At 39.7% G+C, this 25,374-nt stretch overlaps 3 protein-coding genes across 9 annotated transcripts in view; all 3 read left to right on the forward strand.

Annotated features, from left to right (window-relative positions):
* The first annotated feature begins 36 nt into the window (after positions 1-36).
* atp13a1 (ATPase 13A1) lies at positions 37-10,557 on the forward strand. 2 transcript variants are annotated; one of them, XM_044330542.1, is made up of 25 exons: positions 37-764; positions 2,111-2,200; positions 2,663-2,926; positions 3,736-3,891; positions 4,029-4,098; positions 4,184-4,290; positions 4,431-4,560; positions 4,704-4,759; positions 4,888-5,014; positions 5,169-5,306; positions 5,425-5,545; positions 5,698-5,855; positions 6,260-6,435; positions 6,528-6,638; positions 6,754-6,879; positions 6,967-7,075; positions 7,248-7,441; positions 7,944-8,040; positions 8,123-8,307; positions 8,531-8,645; positions 8,754-8,950; positions 9,097-9,239; positions 9,330-9,441; positions 9,658-9,801; positions 9,918-10,557. In XM_044330542.1, the coding sequence occupies exons 1-25, from the start codon at positions 411-413 to the stop codon at positions 10,026-10,028; spliced, it is 3,591 nt and encodes a 1,196-aa protein (XP_044186477.1). In that variant the 5' UTR covers positions 37-410; the 3' UTR covers positions 10,029-10,557. The 2 variants fall into 2 exon arrangements, with proteins under 2 accessions (XP_044186477.1, XP_044186478.1); XM_044330543.1 differs by lacking the exons at positions 37-764; positions 2,111-2,200; positions 2,663-2,926 and adding an exon at positions 3,358-3,532 and having other exon boundaries at positions 9,918-10,556.
* Positions 10,558-13,756: 3,199 nt separating this feature from the next.
* On the forward strand, positions 13,757-17,876 carry LOC122967742 (kinetochore-associated protein DSN1 homolog). Its single transcript, XM_044332533.1, has 11 exons — positions 13,757-13,830; positions 14,099-14,135; positions 14,266-14,533; positions 14,636-14,709; positions 15,048-15,120; positions 15,244-15,325; positions 15,439-15,495; positions 15,641-15,712; positions 15,807-15,954; positions 17,128-17,215; positions 17,320-17,876. Exons 1-11 carry the CDS (start codon positions 13,796-13,798, stop codon positions 17,400-17,402), a joined length of 1,017 nt encoding a protein of 338 aa, XP_044188468.1. The 5' UTR covers positions 13,757-13,795; the 3' UTR covers positions 17,403-17,876.
* Positions 17,877-21,232: 3,356 nt separating this feature from the next.
* Positions 21,233-25,374, forward strand: part of pbx4 (pre-B-cell leukemia transcription factor 4) — a 30,759-nt gene continuing 26,617 nt past the window's right edge. Inside the window, exons 1-3 of one of the 6 annotated variants that reach the window (XM_044331506.1) lie at positions 21,235-21,335; positions 21,769-21,979; positions 24,544-24,657. In XM_044331506.1, the coding sequence (XP_044187441.1) occupies positions 21,795-21,979; positions 24,544-24,657 (299 nt within the window). In that variant the 5' untranslated portion in view covers positions 21,235-21,335; positions 21,769-21,794. Of the gene's footprint in view, positions 21,980-24,543; positions 24,658-25,374 lie in introns of all 6 variants that reach the window. The other 5 variants (XM_044331508.1, XM_044331505.1, XM_044331504.1 and 2 more) reach the window with 5 other exon arrangements.

Below are 25,374 nucleotides of genomic sequence, written 5' to 3' on the forward strand. Positions count from 1 at the left end.
TCAATCACACACTTTGGTCACGCCCCTACAATGACGAGACATGTATTAAAGGGATAGCCGCTTAATTGCATAATTACAGCATTGAAGAACAAATACAGTTTATGTTTGTTCAAAGAAACCTCCTTATACACGAGCCATGTGAAGTTTAACCTAAAAGAAACAATTAAAGTGTGTGGGAAGATGTGGGAAGATATATTTTCCCAGTTAAGACGTGCTGTACTGAGAGAACATTACGTGTCTTTACGTGTTTACGTATGCGGAAGCCACGGTCAGAGAACGGACGATTCAGTAAACGGGCTGTGAAGGCTGGACCGAGAACCGCTCCGTGTGTTGAATCGTATTTTTACCGGCTATAGCACGACGGGGTGGTGGTGGGTGATAGAGGGGGGCAGAGGGGTTAGCAAGGTACGATGAACGACGCAAAGAAAGAGGGGGCTATGGCTGCAGACGGGATGTATGGACCGGATGAGACGCAAATGGCCCCCTCTGTGAACCACAGCCAGCATGACAGCGGCACCGGCGACGAGCTGGTGAGCTCGGTGACGCTGTACAGGCGCAGGCCTCGGCTGCTGCACGGCACCGTCCTCCCGTTTCTGGCAGTTCTCTACCCAGGCTGGCTGTACGTGTGGTTAGGAGTGTACGGTGCCTCGGAGTACCCGGAGGCAGGCCTCCTGGCGCTAGCCGCTATCGGGATCGCGCACGTCCTCACGGCGCTCTCCGGTTATTGGTCCGTCCACGCGCACTGTTGGCTCACTTGTTCCAAGGTAAACATGAGTAATAACAACAATAATACAACTAAAGTCTACTGATGTATGTGAGTGACCCACTGTTTGGTCCCAAACCCTTGTACGTAGAGGTCAAAGGCCAGGGTCAGCGTGAATCCAAGGATCAGTGTCTTGCTCAAAGGCACTACAGAAGAGCAGGTGTGTGTGTGTGTGTTCTGACCCCCGGTTAATTTTATTGAGGGATGTCTGTGTAGCTGCACCGACCGAGCTCTCACTGCACGTCTGAATCAGCAATGACACTTCATTAATTAAAGGACACTTTCAGTTTTCATTACCACATTTTTATTTTCGTTTTAGTTCAGAAAATGTATCAGAATCAGGTTTATTGTCGAGTAGGTTTGCACACACATGGAATTTGCCTTGGTGTTGTGGTGCATAACAGTCAAAAATATACACAAAATAAAGGTAGTCCTAAATAATATAAAAAGAAAGAAATTTACAATAAAAAATATGTTGCATATATTCTAAGTGAGAAGATCTGCTACAGGTTTAAATTTTACATCGAAGAGGATGAGATGAAACGTATAAAATGTTGATCAGTGTGCTATTATTATTGATAATAATAATGATAATAATACAAGTTGCGTTAATGTAACACACCATGTTAGATCAAAGATCACAGATGTGTAAAGATCATGTGGGACTTGTGGACATAATATCCAGGATACATTTATTTAAAACACTTTTATCGACATTTGAAAATTGCTATGACATGACACTCTCATCTCATCAAGCTTACTTGAAGTTTCAATAGTGGAGGATGATAAAGAAAGAAAATAGTGTCATGCAAGCCTGAAGTCAGATTGCTGATAGATATATAAGGATATATCTTGTGTGAAAAAATCACCTGTCAAGCATGATACTGGTTAATTAAACTGAAACTCTTATTTTCAACTAGCATTCAGCATTATTCCATAAAATAATTTTGGGAGAAACCTTTCTAGTAGTAGCGGCTTTGTGCTGTCAATTTAACGGGGAAATTTGTTCTTCATGACACAATATTTAAAATAATACCTGATCATGAATAGTAATAAACATGTTGCTTTCTGTGTATTCCCTCTGTAAGCAGTTATACAAGAGAGTATAGATGCTACTGAAAAATACATTTTTGATTTGCATCAACACTGTCATCAAGTGAATTTTTCTTAAAGAAGCAGTCAAATGAAAACTTTATGAATGTGCCTGATTTTCATATTAATCAAGCAACTGTAGGTCAGGGCATGTCTGATATGAGAGGAACTAAGTTGCAGAGGTGCACAACTATATCAAAAATAAGTGACCTGCCACAGTGTGTGAATTTGTCACCTGTTGATTTGTATACACAGGAACCCAACCCCAACAAGGCTACGCTGGCAAAGGTCATACCCACCCCTAATAACGGTTCTGCTGAGCTTGTGGCACTACAAAGGGACCAGGTGAGTTCATATTTTTACTCCAAGTTGTCTCCATTGGGAACATTCAAGATCTCTCATTCTCTTTCTGCAAAGATCAGGTTTTGACACACAAGTTATTCGATCTTACCAGTTGTTTAAAATCCAGTCACTCATGTGACTGTATATTAGATTGTTCAGTGTAGGCTGTAAACTGTATAACTGTCATTATTTAATATTCTCATTTGTGATTGGACATGTTGTCTAAGAAAAATATCATTTTGATACTTTTCTCATGTTTTTTAGAGTAAATCATCAAGGGAAAATTTGGTTTTAGATCAGCAAGTTTGTTTTTGCAAGATTGTCGTAGTAAATCTTGTGTTTAGATTGACAATATTAGGCTAACTTTTTCTCTTGTGTTCAGAGGGACATCTTAGAAAATACTAATATACCTTCCTTAAATGAAGCCTGAAATGTGTTCTCTCTTTCTCTTCTACCAACCAACAGGATGAGAACGGAGAGGGGACTCTATCTTTTGAGTTTCAAAAGATTCGCTACATCTTTGACCACAAAGAGAAGAAATGTTTCCTTCCAATAGCATTTCCCATCAACCACGCAATGGGCTACTTTCAGTCCTGGCGTGGCTACCAGGAGGAGGCGGAACTCAGAGTGGCAGAAAAGCGCTACGGCACCAACCGTGCTGAGATGGTGGTGCCAGATTTCCTAGAGTTATTTAAAGAGAGGGCCACAGCTCCCTTTTTTGTTTTCCAGGTATGTGTCTGTGCGTTTCTGTATAATTCCACAGGTTTTATTGTAAAATTTGACTGTAAAGTTATACTATGCAGGATTTGTCAATTGGTGTTTGTAAACACACAGCATTCAAACTTGGCCCCTTCTCCCTGGCTCAGCAAGCAGGAGAGTGAGAGAGCAGTGGTGGTCTAGAGAGCTAGAGAGTGAATGAAGAGAGCGAGCAGTGCTGGCAGGAACAAAGTCGTGAATCAGATAAATAAATAATTATTTTCTGATTGTTTCATGGCAGTTACGTTCTAAAGCATAAATAAACACACCCATACCTCTGCACAACCCTGCAGGAAGGTGCCACATTGTGTGTGAATGCAGAACTTTATCCTGTCCGCTGTGGCCTCTCTGCTCTGCGTGTGTGTAGCTCAGCCCAGCCCTCGGTCAAACAGACACACAGACCTGCAGCTCTTCGACACAGAGACAGAGAGCAGAGCGGAGCAGAGGAGAGAGACAGAGACAGCGATGTAACCTGGTCACTACGCTATAAGTCCCAACCTCACACCCTGCGCACTGTTATTGACTGGGGGCTACACAACCACTGTGCAAAGGTTGACGCACAGAAACGTCCCGAACACGGTAAAATAATAAGAAAATACAGGAAGAAGGCAGGGTCGCTGCAGATAAATACACCGCTACACAATTCTAGTGGGTCATAAGTGATGATTGAGAGGGATTACCTTTGTATTAGTCTATACATTTTTTAGGAAAATCCTGTATAGTATGCCTTTAAAATTGTTGACCTACCCAGGTGAAGTCATCTATCCTCTGCCATTCAACAGGTGTTCTGTGTTGGGCTGTGGTGTTTGGATGAGTACTGGTACTACAGTGTTTTCACACTGTTCATGCTGGTGGCGTTCGAGGCCTCCCTAGTCCAGCAGCAAATGAGGAATATGTCTGAGATCCGCCGCATGGGGAACAAGCCCTACATGATTCAGGTAAGCTTCATCAAATTTGGGGTTTAGTATATAAAAATAATGAACAAACATTTTATTTTGTACCACAAAACTCTGTCTGCAGTATATTTCTATGTCTTTTAAAGTATTCCAAGTAAATTTTGTGTATTTTCTGGCAGGTGTACCGTAACCGCAAGTGGAGACCTATATCAAGTGACGATCTCGTCCCCGGTGACCTCGTCTCAATAGGTGAGTGTCCTGTCAACATTTTATTACTTCTCTCAACACACTCTGACTCTGCGAGTGTTTCACATGTGTATCCTCTGCTTGACAGGACGTTCACCTCAGGACAACTTGGTACCCTGTGATGTGCTACTACTCAGGGGCCGATGCATTGTGGATGAGGCCATGCTGACCGGAGAGTCTGTCCCTCAGATGAAGGTTAGAGGCAAACTTGCATACATGATAACACTATACAGTGCTGAGGACAATGACTTTTGAGTGTAAACGTCAGTTTTTTCTAAATGGCATGGGCTTATTGTGAGGTATCGTAATAACTGCTGACATTATTGGGTGTGCAGGAGCCAGTGGAGGACTTGGACCCAGAGAGGATCCTGGATCTTCAGACAGATTCTCGACTCCACATTATCTCCGGGGGGACAAAAGTGGTCCAACATAGCCCCCCTTTAAAGGCCAGTGCTGGACTCAAACGTAAGTGAATATTCCTCTTTTAATTTATCTGTTAACAACAACATATTTTAGCTGGTGAATCAGTAATTCAATAGTGTGTCTCTCTCCCATCTTTTCAAAATGAGGTGCAAGCTCATTAATCTTCTCTTTTATGTTATGTTCAGCTGTAGACAACGGTTGTGTGGCCTATGTACTGAGAACCGGATTCTACACCTCTCAGGTGAGGGACTACTTCAGTGTGTCTGTATTTTATATTTAGCTATATATCTATATTTGAATCAGACAACACGTCATTGAAGGAAATGTTGAGTGAGCCGTGAATGTCTACTTATACAAACTTGCTTTTAGGGTAAACTGTTACGGACCATCCTCTTTGGTGTGAAGAGAGTGACAGCAAACAACCTGGAGACTTTCATCTTCATTCTCTTCCTCCTTGTGTTTGCCATCGCTGCAGCTGTCTATGTGTGGGTAGAAGGTAAGGGGGGACAGGATGGACTCATTCTGATGTAATATTTATTTAACACAGACATAATTATAGTCAAAGTGACAGCTAGTAGCTAGAGGTGAGGGCATAAGTAATGTCTCATTAGCACTATCTTTGTTCTTTCTTCTTCCTCTTACTCCCTCAGGAACCAAAGATGTCAGCAGGAACCGCTACAAGCTGTTTCTGGAGTGTACCCTAATCCTCACCTCAGTGGTTCCACCAGAACTCCCAATAGAGCTTTCTCTGGCAGTTAACACATCTCTTATCGCTCTGGCCAAACTTTGTAAGTCTCTCTATCTTCCTGTTTTGCATTTGTGTAAAGAGCTGCATGAAGCAGCCTGTAATACAGAGCTTGCAACAGCAGTGGTTCATTTGAGTCTTCTTTTTCTCCTCTTGTTCAGATGTATTCTGTACAGAGCCCTTCAGGATACCATTTGCAGGGAAAGTGGAGGTCTGCTGTTTTGACAAAACCGGAACACTGACTAGTGACAGTCTGGTGGTACGAGGAGTAGCAGGCCTCAGGTAAACACTGCCCACCGTTCTTAGTGTTTAGCAATACAACCTAATTTGTGACATTCAAACAAGCTGTTCAAACACTCTGTGCTACGGTTAGTTATCATTCTCATACACTTTATGTGGAGAATGTCAACGTCTGACATTTGCATTTATGACAGAGAAGGAAAGGAGGTGATGCCTGTATCTGAGATCCCAGTCGAGACACATCGGGTGGTGGCCACGTGTCACTCACTGGTCACTCTGGATGACGGACAGCTGGTCGGAGATCCACTGGAGAAGGCCATGCTGACCGCTGCTGACTGGACCCTCACTAAAGGTACAAGGAAATTGCCTCCACTAAATGTAAAGTTCAGGTCAGTGGCAGGTGTGTGTGAAAGAACATGCCACTTTTTTGTGTTGGGCTGCATACAGTCATGTGTCCCTCTTGAATTTGCATGTATTTCTGAGTTGCAGCACAGTCTTCCTGTTGCACCAAATCTGTTTAGCTTTTTGGTGCAATCCAACCAGTAAAGTAAAGTAATGCTTGTCTTCAAACACAGGGAAATGTTTCCTCATTATAACTGTATATGTTAAACAGTAAACAACATGTTAGTGGCCTCACTTTAAAAAAAAAAAAAAAAAAAAAAAAAGAACAAGACAATTATCCATCTGGATACATTTTCTCTTAATGGCACAAGGCATAATTGTCTGTGCCTCACTGACTCTTGTCTCTTTGATCAGATGAAAAGGTATTTCCACGTGGCATCAAAACCCAGGGACTTAAGATCCACCAGCGTTTCCACTTTGCAAGCGCTCTGAAGAGGATGTCAGTCCTGGCCTCCTACGAGAAACTGGGATCCACCGAACTCTGCTACATCTCAACTGTCAAAGGAGCTCCAGAGACACTCCGAGGAATGGTACATATGTATACCATCCTTAATACATACTCAGCCATGGTTTAGCCTAATTAAGTGTTCATACTTTTGTTCTAACGTGGCTGTGATTGTAGTTTGCAGAGTGTCCAGAGAATTATGACGAAGTCCACAAGGAAATGTCACGAGAAGGTGCTAGAGTGCTTGCGTTGGGTTACAAAGAGATGGGACACCTCAGTCATCAACAGGTTCTTACTTTATCTTACTCAAAACTGTCAGAGATTGTCTGATCGGTCGGAATAGTTCAGTCTGACGAGAGCAGATTTTGTTTGAAACTGAGCTGGATCTTTTTGTGTCACATAGGTCCGGGAGATGAGTCGCAATTCTCTGGAATGCGACTTGACTTTCGTCGGGTTCATGGTTGTGTCCTGCCCCCTCAAGAGTGACAGCAAGGCTGTCATCAGAGAGATCCAGGAAGCATCTCATCATGTAAATAAGCTGCTAACACACACGTGTGCACACAAACTGAAACTGCTTGATTTTTAAGATGGATGATTCCTCTTCCTCTGCTGTCAGGTGGTTATGATCACAGGTGACAACCCCCTAACAGCGTGCCATGTAGCGAGAGAGCTCCACTTCATCCAGAAAGAACACACACTTATATTGCAGCAAGGCCCCAATCAGGGTAAGTCATCAATTTACAGAATCACATTTATTACTTGAGAGAACAATGTCAGTATTTAAAAAGTAGCTACACAGCACAAGGACTTTTGTAGTGATTCATTTGTGGCAGGTATTTTGATCAAGGACATACACAAAATTATGTACGACTGATGTTGTTTTTGTTTTTTTCCCAGGTAAATGGCAATGGGAGTCCATTGATGGTACTGTGCATGTACCACTGCCCCCTCCTTCTGTTTCCTCATTCGTGCATCAGTTTGACCTGTGTGTAACAGGGGAGGGGCTGGCCAGACTGTGCTGTGACCCCCGGCTACTCCACACCCTCTTGCCTCACATAAGAGTGTTTGCCCGTGTCAGTCCAAAGCAGAAGGTAGGTCCTAAAGCAGCAGGTGGACGTCCCTTGAAAGTCATGTTCTGTTTCTGTTTCTCTTTAAGAAAAATCTCACTATTATACATGGCTAAAAAATATTAACTTTTAGAAACAGACCTTGCAGTTCGGGGTCCCATTCGGTGTGCAATATGTATAGCTATAATGGACTTGTATTGCAGAAAATGCTGTATTGGTTATTTGGATTTTGTAGCAAAGTTCACCAATAATACAGTGAGATCCATCACAGAGGAAGTAGAATTAATAGGAAGCAGGCTATAATACAATTGCAACCAAAAAGATATGATTTATTTAAAGTAAGGGACATTACTCATTTTTTCTAAGTGGAACAAACTCAAGTATATATCTTTTGGGTTGTTCAGAGGCATTCTGGGAAATGTAGGGAATCACTATTTTTAGTATTGATGGTATATAAAGGTACTTGAGGGTGAACTTAAACAGTGTTTTGGAAGAATTATTAAGCTGTTGGTCTGTTGTGTTTCAGGAATTTGTGATCACCAGTCTTAAGGGGTTGGGTTATGTGACGCTGATGTGTGGTGACGGTACAAATGATGTTGGAGCTCTCAAGCATGCCCACATAGGTAAGCTTTGCCAGTCACGTGACTGAATTGTATGTCTCAATATACTGTGTGACTTAGGCATGACAGTTTTGTTTTTCCTCAGGTGTTGCTCTGTTAGCCAATGCTCCTGAACGCATGCCTGAAAGAAAGAAACGGGGGAGAGAGAAGGAGGCCCCCACGACAGAAACCAGACCTTCACCACCTGTCAGTTCAGGAGGCAAATTGAGCTCCAGGGCAGCCAGACAGAGGGTGATGGCCCAGAGAGAAGAGCAGCTTGCAGCACAAAAGGTGTGTGTATTTGTAATTTACTAAAAAGTACAAGTGCCTCCTTTCTGATTCTTAGTGGAATAGTTACCAGGAACTTAAAGTCTGTCTTCTCTTCACCCAGCTGATACTCCATTTATGTTCATAGGACGTCTGAATGCAGCATGTTAGCCTGCAGCCCAAATTATAAGTTATAGGTAATAAAGTAACAATGCACTGGTCTAAACATGTGTGTGTTCTTTAACAGGAGAGGATCAGTCAAGTCTTACGGGAACTTGAAGAGGATCAGGTACAAATAGTAAAACTGGGTGATGCCTCCATCGCTGCCCCCTTCACCTCCAAACTCTCCTCCATACAGTGCAGTGAGTAAATTACACGCTTGTAATTTCAGCCCTTGACACAGTTGGCAAAGATCCAAACATAAAACTGCTCCCAACATCTGAAACTTGTCACTTAATCTTTTTCCCCAGTCTGCCATGTAATAAAGCAAGGCCGCTGTACTCTGGTGACAACACTACAGATGTTTAAGATCCTTGCTCTAAATGCCCTGGTGCTGGCCTACAGCCAGTCTGTACTCTACCTCGAGGGGGTCAAGTTCAGCGATTTCCAAGCAACCCTGCAGGGCCTGCTGTTGGCTGGATGCTTCCTCTTCATCTCTAGGTCAAAGGTGAGAATTTATATAGGGATGTACAGGATATACAGGATTAAAGGATGTACATGTTTGTGATTGAATCAAGTTAATCTTTACTGACACATGTCTATTGTTTATGATAGCAATCAAATTAATATATATTTTTTCTCCTGTTTATGCAGCCACTGAAAACGTTGTCTCGGGAGCGGCCGTTACCAAACATCTTCAATCTTTATACGGTGTTGACTGTACTGCTGCAGTTTACTGTTCACTTCTGTAGTCTGGTGTACCTTTACAGAGAGGCGCAGAGCAGAAGTCCTCCCAGGTAAGAGACAGGAAGAGACAAAACAAGAGTGAACAGCAGCTCTGTTTTTACAAAGTAAAACATCACATTTTTTTCTTTTCTCTGTTGCAGAGAGGATCGGTTTGTAGACCTATACAAAGAGTTTGAACCCAGCCTAATCAACAGCACCGTGTATATAATGTCCATGGCCATGCAGATGGCCACCTTTGCCATTAACTACAAGGTACTTGTTCTTAATGCTGTTATTATTTGTTGTTTCTGCATAGACTCTCTGCATTTCTTTTTTTATGATCAGCAATTTATAGGCTAGTTGAGCATTGACAAAGTGTATATATATATATATATATATATATATATATATATATATATATATATATATATATATATATATTATTCTTACATTTCATATACTTACTGCATTTCTTGTTGTGTTGAATAGGGTCATCCCTTCATGGAGTCTCTCAGCGAGAATCGACCACTTCTGTGGAGTATCGCTCTGTCTGGTTTAGCGATTGTGGGACTTCTTACTGGTTCCTCACCAGAATTCAACGAACAGTTTGCCCTTGTAGATATTCCAACTGAGGTGAACTGACATACTGAGTCTTTCAACTTATTTTATGATATATTTTTTTGTTGCTATAGCCTTGAAACAATGATGTACTCAATGAGGTAACCTGCTTCCTATTTACTTCCTTGCAGTTCAAACTAATCATTGCCCAGGTTCTGGTGGTGGACTTTGTCGTCGCTCTGCTGGTGGACCGTGTCTTGCAGTTCCTGCTGGGCAAAGGAACTCTTCGGCTGCCTTCTTGAACTCAGTGCCAACAGCGACTGCATCCCTTATCAACCAAACTGTAAAGGGAGAGAAGACTTTGGAGGAAGAAGAGAATTAAAGCTGTTGTGACAAGCACAAGACAGCTGAGGCAGTCATGGCGTGCAGTACTGTACACTCCGTGTATCCCTTCCCTCATCTTACTCTGCCCCTTCCTACTCATCTCTGTTTCTGTATTTTCATCAGCTCTGTGTTTCAATTCTCTTTCTGTTATCTTCATAAGTTCTTCCTTTTTTCTACATCCCTATACCTTTTTTTTTTTTTTTTTACCTCCCCCCCACCCCCCACAGTGCTGCTACACAAGGCCATGAAGACAGCAGTATTGAGTGGAGTGCAAGACTGTGTGCCAGCCAGAGTGAAACATACAGGCACACAAAAGGGGCATTCTCCAAGAGAATTGCAAAGTGTTTTTGGTTTTTTTGATTCCTCTCCTTGATTTTGTAAAAAGTGAAAAAAAAACATCTCTAACAGACTTATAAAAAGACTTACAGATAAAAATTATGAAGTCTGTCAAGTGTTTTGTCAACTTACAAGTACTGATGTGTCTGCACTTGGAAAGGCTGAGCATGTCCAGCTGGTCATGAATTATCATGTTTACAGAAGTAGGTAAGTAAGGAATGATGAGGTAAAATGTAGAAGAAATGTATTGAATGAAACCTTTCATCTCATCGGGTGCACGACACAGGCCAAAATGAAACATGCCATCTCACTTCATTTATTTTTACAGGGACAGTGCACACTGGCCAGATTAACCATTGAAACAACAATAAAACAAACGTAAAATCAGAACAGTATAAAGCAGGCAAAACATAAATCAGCTGAACAGAGGATGAAATACTAAATGGAATGAGGCAGGAGGCATGCAAAGTAGGACATTTACAACGCAAGCCATTAATACAAAACAAAATGTTAAAACAACATATAATCACATAACCATTAAGCATCATTTGGAAGAGAAAATGATGCTTATCAATTTTGTATTTACTTATCATTTGATCTTCACTACCGAACATGTTGATCTTAAGAGGTCATCCATAGATAACTGATTGCTTATTATATCTGATATGAGCTTACATAAACATTTGTTGAACAAACCAAAGCAGCTTAAACAAATTGCATTTCCCACGTCATTATTAGTCCCAAGTCATTTCGGGGTAAGTATGAATAAAAGGAATACCACCAAAAACCAACTACTGTACCGAGTATTCAAGAACTATGGGGCTGTTAAAGGGCCTTTACAATCTAAAATGTAAATTCTGTCTTCCTTTCAGTGATCTAACTCCCAGGTTATCACTAGACTCATAGTAAGCTGTTGAACACAACCTAGAGTTTAAAAAGAGTAAAGCAAATATTCATGGTGATTAGAACCATAAAATACATCCAGTCAAGAATATACAAGAACCTGTTAAGTCACATAAATTTCCAGAGAAATTGTCTCCAGCCTCTCATCAAGTTGGGACCACCATTTTGTACTTACAGAGGCTGACATAGAAACAAAAATGTAGTACTACATTTTTGTTTCTTGGTAATTTTCTCATCGCTCAAAGGTTATACAGTAATTCATTTGATTGGATCCCCAGAAACCTGTATTTCTAAGAGGCAATTGTAAAAATGTATTTATTTATCAGGGGCATTTTTTCCCTTAATATAAACTATGCAATTTCCAATGCCTCTCTTTTATAAAGCTGTTACGTTGGAGATCATGAGCGAGGGGATGCGTAAAAGGTAAACCCAGAAACTTAAACGATAAACACAAGAAATGAGAAAATAAGGTATTGTCGTAGGTGTGTATGGTTTGCTGAAAAGCTTGGGTAAGTGTGTAAGCTACGTTAGGTAAGATTCATGATTTCACTAGTAGTAGGGGTCTGAGGGAAGAAGGGATCCTTTGGATACTGAGGTATAAAATGAGTTGTACTCAATTGTGCTTTTGTCAGATAAAACATGGTCATATTGCCATATATATATAACACAAAAAGCCAGCAGTTGGGAAATGCCATGAAGGGGATCAAAGCTGTTGAGCACAAGCTCTAGATTTCTGGAGGCCAAGGTATTAGAGCAATCTTCAGCTAGATATCCTAAATCCAAATAACGTTAACAAAGAGGATCAGGGCCAAAGGTGCCCCTTTGAACTTGTAGGTCAGCACTTGCTCTTAACTTGATCCAGGGGGATCAGAACCAGAGGATTGGATTCCCCAACCACCAAAGGCCACCTCTTTACAGAAACATGTTATTACAGCTCATTCGATTGAGTCTCTTAAATATATAAATGAATTCCTTGGCGTCATACCGTTTAACAACTTGTAAAACATTAAAGTTAAACTCAATGAAGGGTTTCTTTTCTTAGATTGTTAAACTGCCTATAGACTGGACTGGTGCACATGCATTAAAAAAGGTAATTTGGCCTACGAAGCAAAACTATGAATCATGCAGCTCCATTGGGTGGCTGCCACAGAATCTAATGAGGTTTTTTTTCCTGTGTTATCTGTGAAAAATAGGTATTATTGCACTGGAAATTAAAACTGGAACATCTTATCACAAAGGTAAAACAATTTCGTAGGCATTCAACAACCATGAGCTTTGACAGCATATCATCAGCTAATATCCTGTTGCTCTTGGACACTAACAAAATATTTACACTTTGGTCAAAATGATAATGTTAACATTTTTTATCCAGAGGGGTGATAGAAAAATAACAACAATAACCACAAACATGGATCAAGAGAAACCCATTGACATACAGATGGAGGCCCTCCAGAAAAAATATTTGGCCCCCCGATGAAAGCTAAAGTTTGGATTTACATAGTTTACATTACAACTTTTACATATTTTTTTCACAAGTCTGTAGATGTAATGTAGATAACAAGATAAACACAAGGCTCCTGTAAATCCCAATAAATATAACCTTGTTACATCTAATAGGCTACTTCCCCCACACGAGGAGTGGTATTAAAACCATGACTGTGCCATGCTATATGAACAGAGAATGGTGCTGAAATTAAATCTAATAAACCTACAGAAATTACATTTTAATGTGAATTCATAACACTGTTTTAATTCCACAACTTTAGCCTATGCAACACTAACAAATTTGTTCTTCACAAATAAAAATAGGTGGAAGTTGAGCATAAATGGTGTGTTGATACCATTTTCTTCCTAAGGCAACAGCAGTAGTACTTTCAAACAACTATAAATGAAGCAGGCCACTGTTTATCATGCACAGATAACCAATAAAGTATGTCACTAGTCTCAAAGTGCAATACAGAACATATATTTGTGAATGAACCATTTTTAAGAGTTTAAAATATTAGAATAACTCTGTTAACCCTCAGTTACTAATGGGAAAAAATGACATCTGCCCTCTGAAACGATCCTAAACAGTGATATAAATCAAGCTTATTCTTAAATTAATTTAAAGAAATAAACCAAACATACTGTACGGGCTCAAAATGAAAAGTCCTGAAAAACTGGATCATGGCTGAACCTAACTGCTGACCCCCTGCTGTTGTATTCCTGCTCTTGTGTAACAATTCAATTAAAAGGGGCTTTATTGGCATGGGAAACAGACGTTTACATTACCGAAACAAGTGTGAAATAAAAACAAAAAAATGTACATAAAGAGAAGAATTGTGATTTTGGATAAGTAAATACAACTTAAATTACCATCACACTACATTTCCCATAGTGCATTGCTCCGTAAAGGGGTTTGGCTTGTTGGGCGCGCTGTGAAGAAAACTATTTGAAAGAAAAAATGGCGGAAAAACATCCAGAGATTGGACAAAAGGGGTTTGTATCTTTTATTCAAAAGTTGCGACAAGCGAGTGAATAATGTTGAGAAAATACGGGAAAGCGTTTTCAGTTAAATTGTTATTTTTTTTGTCTGAGTTTCGCCTAAAGCAAATTACGTCTGTGGTCTGCTCTGTGCTTAATAACATAACGTTAACGTTAAATGTTGTCAGCGAACAATAACGAAAATGTTTGAACATCTTTCACTTATTCTTTGTGTCTAACGTTAAATAAAGTATGTAGCTAAACTCACAAAATTGTCTTGCAGTTGCGGAAATGTGGCCGTTGCTGATACTCAGAATGAGGTAAGACATTTTTACTGACATTAGCTGGATAACAACACCTTAGCTAATCCTACATTCATGAGCTAACGCTTGCTATTCATGCAAAAGAGTCACTGCTAATTCGCTCTTTGTTCAATCTGTGTGCACCTAGGTCAACTCAGTGACACCCAAAAGGTGTTCATCCACAAGCCCCGAGTCAGCCCCTCCACACAAATCTCCCCGTACCGACGTCCAGTCACCCACCAAACAGACACCAGATGCAGGAGAGGGACATCCAGACACAGATAAACAAGAAATGCACACAGAAAACACGGAGGGACATACAAGTCCATCTGGCAGCCCCACTGCACGGAGAAAATCCTGGAGGAGAGCCACCCTAACCCGACGCTCTCTACCTGCCCTTCCCAACCCATATCAGAGTGAGTTGTGTGGCTTTCTTTCCTCTTTGTAGTCCATAAAGAATGGTGAGTGTGCGTTTGTTTTCAGCAGTATAAACATCTATTTGTGTGTTTCTTTTGCAGTTTTGTGCAGGAGCATAAGTACATCCTTATCACAGCAAGAGAGGCTGGAAAAATTGATGGAGGCTTCAATGAGGGTGAGTTCAAAAAGGTTATATGTAATAGTATTAACTTCATCGGAATAAACTTAACTGAAAATGTGGAAAAAATAAAGAAGCAGGCGCCTTATAGGTTGCTTTTATCTAACTGGTATTGACTGTGATGAATTTCTTTTTTCACTCTACCGAATTTCATTGGAAAGGGAATTGAATAATTAATAAGTTAGTGCTTAACAAAACATAATGCTTTAGCCATAATGAGTAAACTGTAAGGGTCTTGTTACAGTAGTCTATAGGGCCACATACAGTTAATTGACTTTGGTCATAACTTAAATTTCTAATTTATCTCTGTTTAATTGCCTCTGCTTTGTCTCTAGCTGGCAATAGAAAGAACTCAAAATTTGCTCCAGTCAGTACCGAATTCCTCACCGGAGTCTTTTCAAAAACAAGGTTGGTGCTTGCTCTGCTTAATTTTGTACATGTTTCATGAAGTTTTTTACTTCAACTGAATGTCTGTCATAGAAATATTTATTATAATAAATAATATTTATTTCTGTGTCTTCCTCGGTGTAGTTGAGCACATGCAGAAGGAGTGGGGTTGTCTGGCCAAAAGCATTCAGATTGAACCACATCAACTTCCTGCAAGTGCAGCAAGGTATTGCAGCTGTTTTATTTACTTTGTACTCTGTCTGGCTTTTTACTGATTGTTTTTTGTTATTTTAAATTCATATTTTATACTGCTTTTCTAACTATGTTATTTGATGTCAGATCTAGTGATCCTGCAGCGCAGAAAGCCCTGGAAAAAATCCAGAAAGCCACCAACAGGTATGTTAGTCTTAATATAAGTATAGTTTTTCTTTTCAATGATAAGTTACCAGGCACAAAGTATTCATACAAATCATATATAAAACAAATATGGTGCTACCCATCATACAAGGTTCCTTTTTTACTCATCTGTGTTGTGTTTTAGGCTTCAGGCTGAATGTGAATCTTGGGAAGCACTGTTGAACAAACACCGGAGTAAGGCAGAGGAGTTGGAAAGGTGAAAATGTATTCTGTCATTGAGGAATATTGAGTGTATCAATATTGTCCTCTCAAATTTGTGCCAATAATGTGTTTATGTGTATTTATCACAGGAAAGTGGAGAAGGGCCAAAAGAGAGGTGTATCATTAGACTGTACATCTGTGGCCCAGTCCTCACAGTACCAGTTCATACAGAGCAAACCTGACTACCATGGTCTCCTCAGTAGACAACAACCCATGCTTCACACTATGGAAATGATTGTACGTTTGAAATTACGTTTTTATATCACTACTAAAAAAAAACCCATAAATGTTCTAATATACCATCTGTATGGTAAAACATTAAAGCTAGCACAAAAAACAATGGAAGAAGAGCTATTTGACTGTGAGATTGATGAAACACAGATCTGATACTGATTCATGGGAAGGTTAAATACTGTCCACCAGAAAGAGAATGAAGTGCTTTGAATTATTTGGGAATTCTTTCCCTTTCTTGCAGACAGTACCAAAGCTGGAATGTTTGAGAAAGTTCAGAAATGTTAATTAGCTTTTGGCTCTCCTGGTTGACAATGCTAATATAGTAAATAATAATTCACATTCAATCTATCTGATCAAACAATTACAATTCACTTTCCTTTAAAGGTGAATACTAACAAAGTTGACGTGAGATACCATAAGTAGCACAACACTCATACTCCTCCACCCTATTTGCCATAGTTTGAGTGCAACAACATGTTCACTGCTTTAAAGGTATACTATGCAGGATTTTTCTTAAAAAAAACAATTTATAGACTCATACAAAAGTAATCCCTCTCAATCATCTTTTCTCGTTCTCTTTATTCACTCTGTAGCTTGCTCGACCACCGCTGCTCTCCCTCGCTCACTAGTTGAATCGGGGAGGAGGGGACAACTTTGAATGCTGTGTATTTACAAACACCAATCAACAAATCCTGCATAGTATATCTTTAAAGGTCCTTAAAACCTATTTATAAGCTTCCTATGATGATAATGTCAACAAGAACACAATTTTCTGCCCAAGGTTGGAACAGTTATGTTTTTGTCCTTGGTGTGGCTCAGCTGAAAAAAGGTGCATCAATCAGAGTTTAGCAACATTTGGATCAAAATGTGATGACAGTTATAGAGGGGTTTGTTTATGTTGCTGGTACTGACAATCAAATCTGATCAAACTACACAGTAGAGAAGCAGAGTAGCTGTGTTTTTCAGTGTTGAGCTTTTGCTATACAAGTAAGAATAAATTTCCTAACTTTAACTTGTTGATTATTTTGTCATGAATATTTAATGCTACTGAAAAAAGTTTTTAAATCAGGTTTCAGGGGCTTTAAGTACACAGACTACTTCTCAAACATGAAGGCATCTGACCTTTTAGAAAACACTGGACATCTGCTTGATCTGGATTTTCCTTTTTATCTGTAGATGGACATTCAATGTAAGATGGTCAGAGAACTTCTGTCTATCAAGGAGCAGTCACAGTTATTGGTGAAAAAGACAAGTGGCCGATTGGGTAATGATTTTATTTTATTTTTAATCCTTTGTATGAAATTATTTTGGTACTCTAACCAATGATCTGGCAGTTTAAAATGTAATTTTGTCACTTTTTCCTACCAGCTGCAGAGGCAGGATTCCAGGCTCTTTCACCGGACCTCATCAGGAACCTGATGGCAGCACCTTTATCATCTGCAACTACATAGTCATTCTGGCTGGAGGCAAGCACGAGCAACCAACCCTCTATTGGACCATGTTTTTTTTTTTATGACTTGTATATGAAGCTCATATATCTGTACCTTTTGGTGATTTCTCTGATTTGAGATAATTCCTTTTCTCTGTCTTTTGTTGATGTGTTTTATAATATAATTAAGCTCGAATGTTATGCTTTCCATGTCAGAACACTTTGAGTTGCAGCAGCAGGACTCACGATAGAGCCAGTTGAGGTAATTCATGTGTTTAACCAGCAGGCGGCAGTGGCTGGCTATATAAAATTGTGTCAAGCTTGGTGAATGGCTGGAGTGGATTCATCTGTTATGCCTTAATTAAAAGCATTCTCACCTGTATAACCTGAAACTGTCAAGAGAAACATTAGAAACATTTGTTAACTGCCAACATCTTGCAAAACAAGGGCACTGGTCATTCCTCACTTAAAAAAAAAAAAAAATCCCTCTTGGAAACTAATGATCTGTCCAAATTGATCTGTTGTCCTTAAATATTCAAATATATTGACAGTTTGAAACCAAAATAGTTTTTTTTTTATATATATAAAAGTAGATTGTTTAAAATGTGATGTTATGAGATATATCTGATATTCCATCTTTGAGTTTGATTAGTATTGTTTTATAAATGTCCTCAAAAATGATTAGAACCCTTTAAACATACTAGGTGTAATTTAAAACAAACCAAAAGTAACAATATAGTTTTACAGAAATTGCCACTTGTCATTTCAAATGAACTTATACAACAGGAAATCACTAAATGTAAAGATTATTAAAATACATGCAAACTATAAAGCAGTTTGACTACAGAAGGATCCCGCTCTTTAGTTTGCATGTACTCTTTAGTTTATGTACATTCCTTTTCCGTGCTCATCCTCAGTCACGTTCATGCTCTTTTTGGTGCTGCATCTATTTCACTTCATCAGTGTCCCCTGACCATTCAGGAGGAGGCCCCTCCCCCACAGTGACTCACCCCCATCTCTTGCATTTGGCTGGGTCACTGATGCAGAACGAAGCTTTGACATTGTACCAGTCAGTCAAAGCTTTGTTCGCTATCACTCCTATCTCCTGGAACCATTCACTCATTAATGTTCCTACTTAATTTATTTGATGATTACAGCAAGAAGAAAACACTTTCGGTGTCAACAGAAAATAAGTGTGAATGGCTCTATGTGCTCTGCTGTTGTGATCTCCGATATGAAATATGGTGAAATTTTCTTGGGATTGTATTAAACGCAGTAACTAGAGAGCATAGGGACAAGCAAAGAGAAAGACAAGTGGGGTTGTGACCGTGAGAGTTGTGAGTAAGGGAGGATGGTGCACAGCAGGAGAGATCGATTCTTATTTAGATGAAAATGAGGCTTGATGCTTGTGGGGTGAGAGGAGGGCAGCTTTAGCATCCAAATGAATAGAAGTTTCACAGAAATGATCCTTAAATGAATCACCAACAATAAAACATATAAAGAAGTTTACAAAGCCACTGTCATTGTCATTTTACTTTTGAGGAAGGCTTCTCTTAATAGTGACAATTACTTGGGGATTAGATGGCAACCCCTGCAGCTTTCCATTTAAAACTGTATGATAAAACCTACTTTAAACAACCTCAGTGACCCCAGTAAATGGCATGTTAGAAGTGTTTTTCAAGTGTTTGCACATTAGGATAAAGGTGCTCGGGTGTGACCAGGCTCTTCTGATTCCTTGTTTGTAGATTATTATTTGAATGAAAGAAAGGGAGGGTATCTTTTTTGAAATTACATATGTATATATTTCATTTAAACCATGAAATGATTAGAAGTTTGGTTTTAGGATCAATTACTCTCTTTATAATGGTTGAAACCCACTACTTGGTATAACCACCAAGAAGCCTGAATTGTGACTTTTACTATATGCACATGCAAAGAACAATCACTGTTTAGGTTAACTGTATTCTTTATTCTTGTTGTCTCTAACTTTAGATTGATTAGCTACAGATTGTAGTGGATGGATGTGTGGAGAGTCAGCATAAACCACTGCCAGTTTGGTCCTACTACCTCATGCACACCCATCATCTCTTCTCAGTACAGCAAGGCTTGCTGCAGCTCTCCTCCACATCCATTCAGCCAGCCATTCGTCTTGGAAAGCTGCCTCTCTGATCTGAGTGATAAACTACAGCAGAATTGCCCAGTTTGCAAAAAACAAGGACACTTGTTTTCAATCTGTGCTGTCAACATTTTCATACTGAAAACTGATGGGATGTTTCATTCATCGGGGGTTAAGGACAGAATGATATTCTTAGGTTGGACTGTTTTGCTTTGAGATTATATATTACTCTTGAAATTTACAAATTTTATCCACACAGATGGCTATCACATTCACATTTGGGCACAACTTATGAAATGACACTGACTTTCAGAGATTAGATCGGTACTACTATCAATATTCCTTTTTCAACAGAGTTGCTCATGAGCAGGGGCAGATTACTATGGTTTACAGATTTCAAGGTTTCTTATTGTCATTCTGACACACACATGCAAAGGAACGAAATTAAGCATCATATTAAAATTGCACAAGTATAGAATAATTACTGAAAAATACCAGGTAATAATAATGAAAACTATAATAATTAAAAGTATAATTCTTTTTTTAAAAAGTACTTAAGTATGAAAGTCATAGCAGCAGTAGCAAGAAGGATGAGTGTACACAAGATACTACACAGCAGTGTAAACATTAGTGATATAGCAAAGTGAGTGTATATTTAAACTGACTGCACTGTAATATACCTCTGCAGTTGCTCAAAAACATGTTTTAAGGAAGTCTGTGCAATCACAGAGGCATGAAGAGGTCTCCTCTTGCCTGCAAGCCTTTTGGCTCCGACACTTTAGTTATTATTACACAATAAACTATGTTTTCTAATGTTTACAGCTCGCTCGTCATGAGCTCAAATAGAATCAGAACCAGATTTATTCGCCAAGTAGCAAGTACAAGGAATTAAGTGTGGTCCAGATGTCAAAAGAAAGTACAATAAACATAAACACAATCATAACAGTGTAAGAAAGGGACAGTAATTTACATTTCTGTGTAGTGGGGGTGTATGTGCTTGCATATTGACATGATAAAAAACTGCAAAAAAGCAGAATATAACTAGAAGTATAAAGAGTGTGTGCATACATATTGACATGATAAAAACTATGTGTGTGCAAAAAAAAGCAGAATATAAATACAAGTATAAATACGAAACTAGATATAAATATAAATTTGAGTGTAAATAAACTATGTGTATGTTTTAACAGGATATATTTGTACAGTTAATTAAAAAAACAAACCTTATCCATCTACATAATGGAGGATAGACAAAGATACAGTAAACACATGAATTAGAATGAGATGGAGGTGAAGTGAAGTTTACAGACTTTTACTATCCTTGTTTCAGAGCACACCACTTTTAAATGTCTACAAGGCATTCACTTCAAACTTTTGTTCAGCACTCTGTTTGGTCGGTGATCTCTAGCCTTATATTAACCTTATATTATTAAAAAAATAGGTTTAACCAATTATGATAGGACCAGAAATGCTGATGACGTAAGGGGCTATCCATATGTAAAAGGCCTACACGGTGAGAGTCTTGTCACCTGGAGGAATAAAGTACAGGACGTTGTGTTACAAACATAATATCTTACACACACACTTGCCGATATTAGGTCAGCTAATATAAAAACGTCTACATCCATATGTGTATTTTTTCTATTGTGGTCTGCTGGTTAACCCACCCGCAAGCTCGCGTTGTGCGGTGCTATGAGTTCAATGGTCAACGCTACGCACACCGCTCGCGCAGCCTATAACATCCCACATCCTCGCGCGACATCAACAACAATGCAAACCGTCGTCTGTTTTGGTAGCAGATCTCTGATTGGAGCTAGACGGTCCGAAAGCTTAGTCAAGGTGTCAACGTCTCATTTCTTTTAAGAATTGGCGATTTTTATTTTACGTCAAGAGTGTTTTATTTATTGTTATTTTTCGTTTTTTTTGTTACATTTTTTTTTTTTCAAAAATGTGCGAGGCGCTGTTGGCAAGCTCCCACAGTCTATGCATGTGTGTCCCTGCTGCTTTTCTGCTGGGCTACAGCTACTAACCTAGCCGCTTTTCACTCGGTGGTTAGCTAACATTAGCCTGGCCGCGTTTATTGACTTGAGTGGGGGGAAAACAAGCGAATGTAAAGCGTGTTTGTGCGATCTGCTTTTTTTTTAATGACAACAGCTCTCAACTTAATCGTCGCTGTCGGGATATAAGACGAAGTGTTGTATGATTTGTCGTAGAGAATAGTTTGCTGGCTAGCTAACTGGCTAGCTATTTGTGTGTGTATTCTTCGAATAAGGAAAACGGCGAGTTTTCTTTGAAAGTATGGATGACCAGACCAGAATGATGACGGGTCTCACCGGACTCGGTGGACTACAACAAGCCGATGTAGGAGACCCAGACTCGGTCAGGAAACAGCAGTCCCTCGGTCAGCCTCAACAAGACATAGGGGATATCCTACAGCAAATAATGGCCATCACCGACGAGAGCCTGGACGAAGCACAGGCCAGGTAAGAGAGGCGAAGAGCCATTTTCCACAAATGATGGCTAAGCTAAAGTACGCTGTATGTGTCTTATTTTTTTGCTTACGGACTCGAGCTTTTCCGTGAAACGATCACGTTAGATAATGCGTTATTGCAACATTAATGCAGCTTCACGTTACATTGTAATTAGCTCCTAAACCAGCACATTTAGTTAGAAAAATAACTTGAACACCCACATTACAGTGCTGTTGTAAGAAAGAAAGGAGGTTCTTTGTGTTACTTCAAATCGAGCTTTATTGCCAACTAGTTGGTAAACATACTCACTCGGTTTAAATACGGAGATAATTGTTTTAACAACGAAGTGTTAAATTACAGTTAAGTTTCAACTCCCTATTGTGAATGTGACGATGGTAGCCGTATAAAATATCCAGACCACTTGCCCAACACTTTAGCTGTACTTGCTTTGCATGGATTCTCTGGTTTAACAAATTTGTTTCATCAGGCTACAGCAGTCGTAATATTTTTCAGGCCTTTCACTAACCTTTGCATTTAGAAAAACACCTCTTACATCAATTTCCAGGGAGTTTTTAGTTATATCTTCCCGTTGGCGCACAGGACTATATAAAGTTAGTGACGCAAATTGTGCTTTTAAACGAATTTTCAAAACTATTAAGATGTTTGTCAACATTATACAATCTAATCAGAACTATCGGAGTAAAATCACGTCCTCTGGTAATGTTGCCAAAGCTTTCCTATATTTCTAATGTCTCACCAGGCCAAAGTAGATTTGCCTAATTATAACAAAACGTATCTGAAATACCGCTCTATATCAAAGGGTGTCGATAACGTTAGTCACTGAAATGCAAATGAGTGGATAAATTATGGAAAGGACTACTCAGTTGCCCCACGCATCAGTCCAGGGCTGTTTGTGATGACAGCAATCATTCATACATAGGAGTCGCCACTTAATGTTTGAGTTTGAGGTATTTCTACATATCATTATTGAAGGGAGTATGCACTGCAGTGAGCGAATGGCCCCGCACTCATTTGCCATGTGGCTTAAGGAGCATAAGGTCAGTTTCAGATGAAGCGTCAGTATTTCAACAATAGAAAACCGTCCACTGCAAGACTGTGGCCACAGTGTGATGTGTCATTAGCTAGTGATTTTCCACCCAACATTTGACCACCTGGTTCTCTTAATTAATTCACTCCTCTTTCACTCCCTCCCTCCCTGGTGTTCATCCTTTTCATTGTGTGCTGGGTGCAATCAATTCTCCTATAATGTGTACGCGAGTGCAGCTGTCCGCAAATCGAGTTTCTATTAATGAGATGGTGGTGAGGGGGAGGGATGATGCTATACCGCCAGCCAACACTGGGATATTACCTTTTTCACTACAAGTTTGAGGACTTAATCAGGCTGTATTTCACAGACAACGGCAAATATTTTTTTTGCTTTGGAATATTCGTTGTTGTCCAATATTTTTCTTCTCTGAGTCTTTTTTTCCCCTTGAACTCGTGATTTCTGCTTGTGAATCAAATAATGTGAATTTAAAGGGGCAATTATAGTGTAGGAAATCATGTTGCGGGCCTATTATTAGATGTTAACAGGCTATTCTGAAAAAAAAAAACTAATTAAAGGTGTGGCTGCTTCGGAAGTGCCAGAGGTGTCCTTGCTGTATGCTATTATTGATCTGAACTCCCACAGAGCATGTCCTCTTCATGCCATATGTGTGCAGGATTAATACGTAGAAGAATGCAGCCTACTGTAGTTCAGAGGACTTGATGCTAATTGTGTGGCATGTACAGCTCATATCCTTGATGCTGTCATGTGCGTAGTATGTATATAATCAATAAAGACAAGAAAACCACTGTCATGTGCGGCATAATAACACATTAGAATGTTAAATCATCAGTTTCCTATGCTGCATGATTCATCAACAGGCTATTGTTAAGTTTGAGTTCACCTTTGCAGAGTTTTTCCAAGAAGAAAATGAAACCCAAAAACCGTCCACAACTAAAAAAACTACTGAATGGTATTTGATGTTGGCAAGAAACTGCTGAGCATTAACGTGGGCCTGCTCAGGAAACACTGGTGAAGGTTCAGATCACTGAAATAGAGGCGCTGTTTCTGATGATAAAATATTCATCCACTGAATAGTAGGCGTTTGTTGTTAGCTGATAGACTAGCTTGCACTAAATGTACAGGCATTTGGCTGTTAGCTGATTTGCCTCTTGGGTTTACTTCAGGTAAAAGGCCAACACATAACCAGACTTCAGGACTACACACAGCCTGTCGTTATAAATTGGTTTGCAAATATACAGCAGTTGGTATGACATGAAATGTACGGTCCTTATCAACATCATATCTTACTTCGATCAAGTTTGTCAACTACACATCAGTCATTCCCTCAGTCATGATCTACAAATTAATGTGTGAGGTGGCTCACATGTGAGCGTGACGCCCTTGTTGTGCAGGGTGGCAGTGTGTTGGGATGGGGAGTGGCCAGGGCAGCGCAAGAACTCGGTGTTGCAGAGTACACTTCCTGCACACCATCCGCCCTCATCCTCTCACTCTGTCGCCATATGTTTAGATGCTGGCCAGAGGATTCGCCGGCGCATTGGGGTGGATCAGACGACCCCACAGAGGGAGGGAGAGCAGGGGGGGGCATGGCAGGGGGTGGCCTGCCACTCAACTTCCAGCACAGGTCAGTACAGGACCGCATGAGCACCTCCTTCTCCCCCTCCTGCTCATACCCTCCATGCTGAAGGCAGCCCTCCCCCCAACTCAAATCCAGCAGTGACAGAATTGGTGGACAAAATGATACATTTAATGCCAGACACATAACTCCTTACATCATAACTGCCTCAAAATTCTCACAGAGAGGCAGTCTTTCGTGGCATATACTTCAGGCGTACTATTTGCTAGTCCCCATAGTCCCTTCATTAATACTGTAGTGGACATTCACAACTGGAATTGGTGTTGAGGTCAGGTTTAGCCAAATCATATTCATCTGTGGTTGTTTTTAATGTGCTGTTGGTTATGTTTTTTGGAAAAGGAATGCTTTATTTTAGGGCAATCTTCAGGTTTTTTCTTGTGTCATCTTTTCCTATTTCATGCTCATCAGAAACAGAGGCCTCATGCTGGTTTTATTTTTGGTTTCACCTAAATATTAACTGTATGTTGCACTTTTTGAATTACATATTAAAGTTTTTTTTTTTACCACTGAAACATGTTCTATAAATGATGCCATGTTGTGATTTGTAAAAAAAAAAAAAAAAAAACATCTGCTTGTGTTTGTTTTATCTAAAGGACCAGTCATTAAAAATACAGGGGGGGTGCACAAAATTACACAAATATTTTTGCAAGATTATGCAGTATTACAACAGCACTGCAAACTACGGCCACACAGTTATCATAGAGT

Source organism: Thunnus albacares, chromosome 17 (genome assembly GCF_914725855.1).
Source record: "Thunnus albacares chromosome 17, fThuAlb1.1, whole genome shotgun sequence".
NCBI classification, from domain to species: Eukaryota; Metazoa; Chordata; class Actinopteri; order Scombriformes; family Scombridae; genus Thunnus; species Thunnus albacares.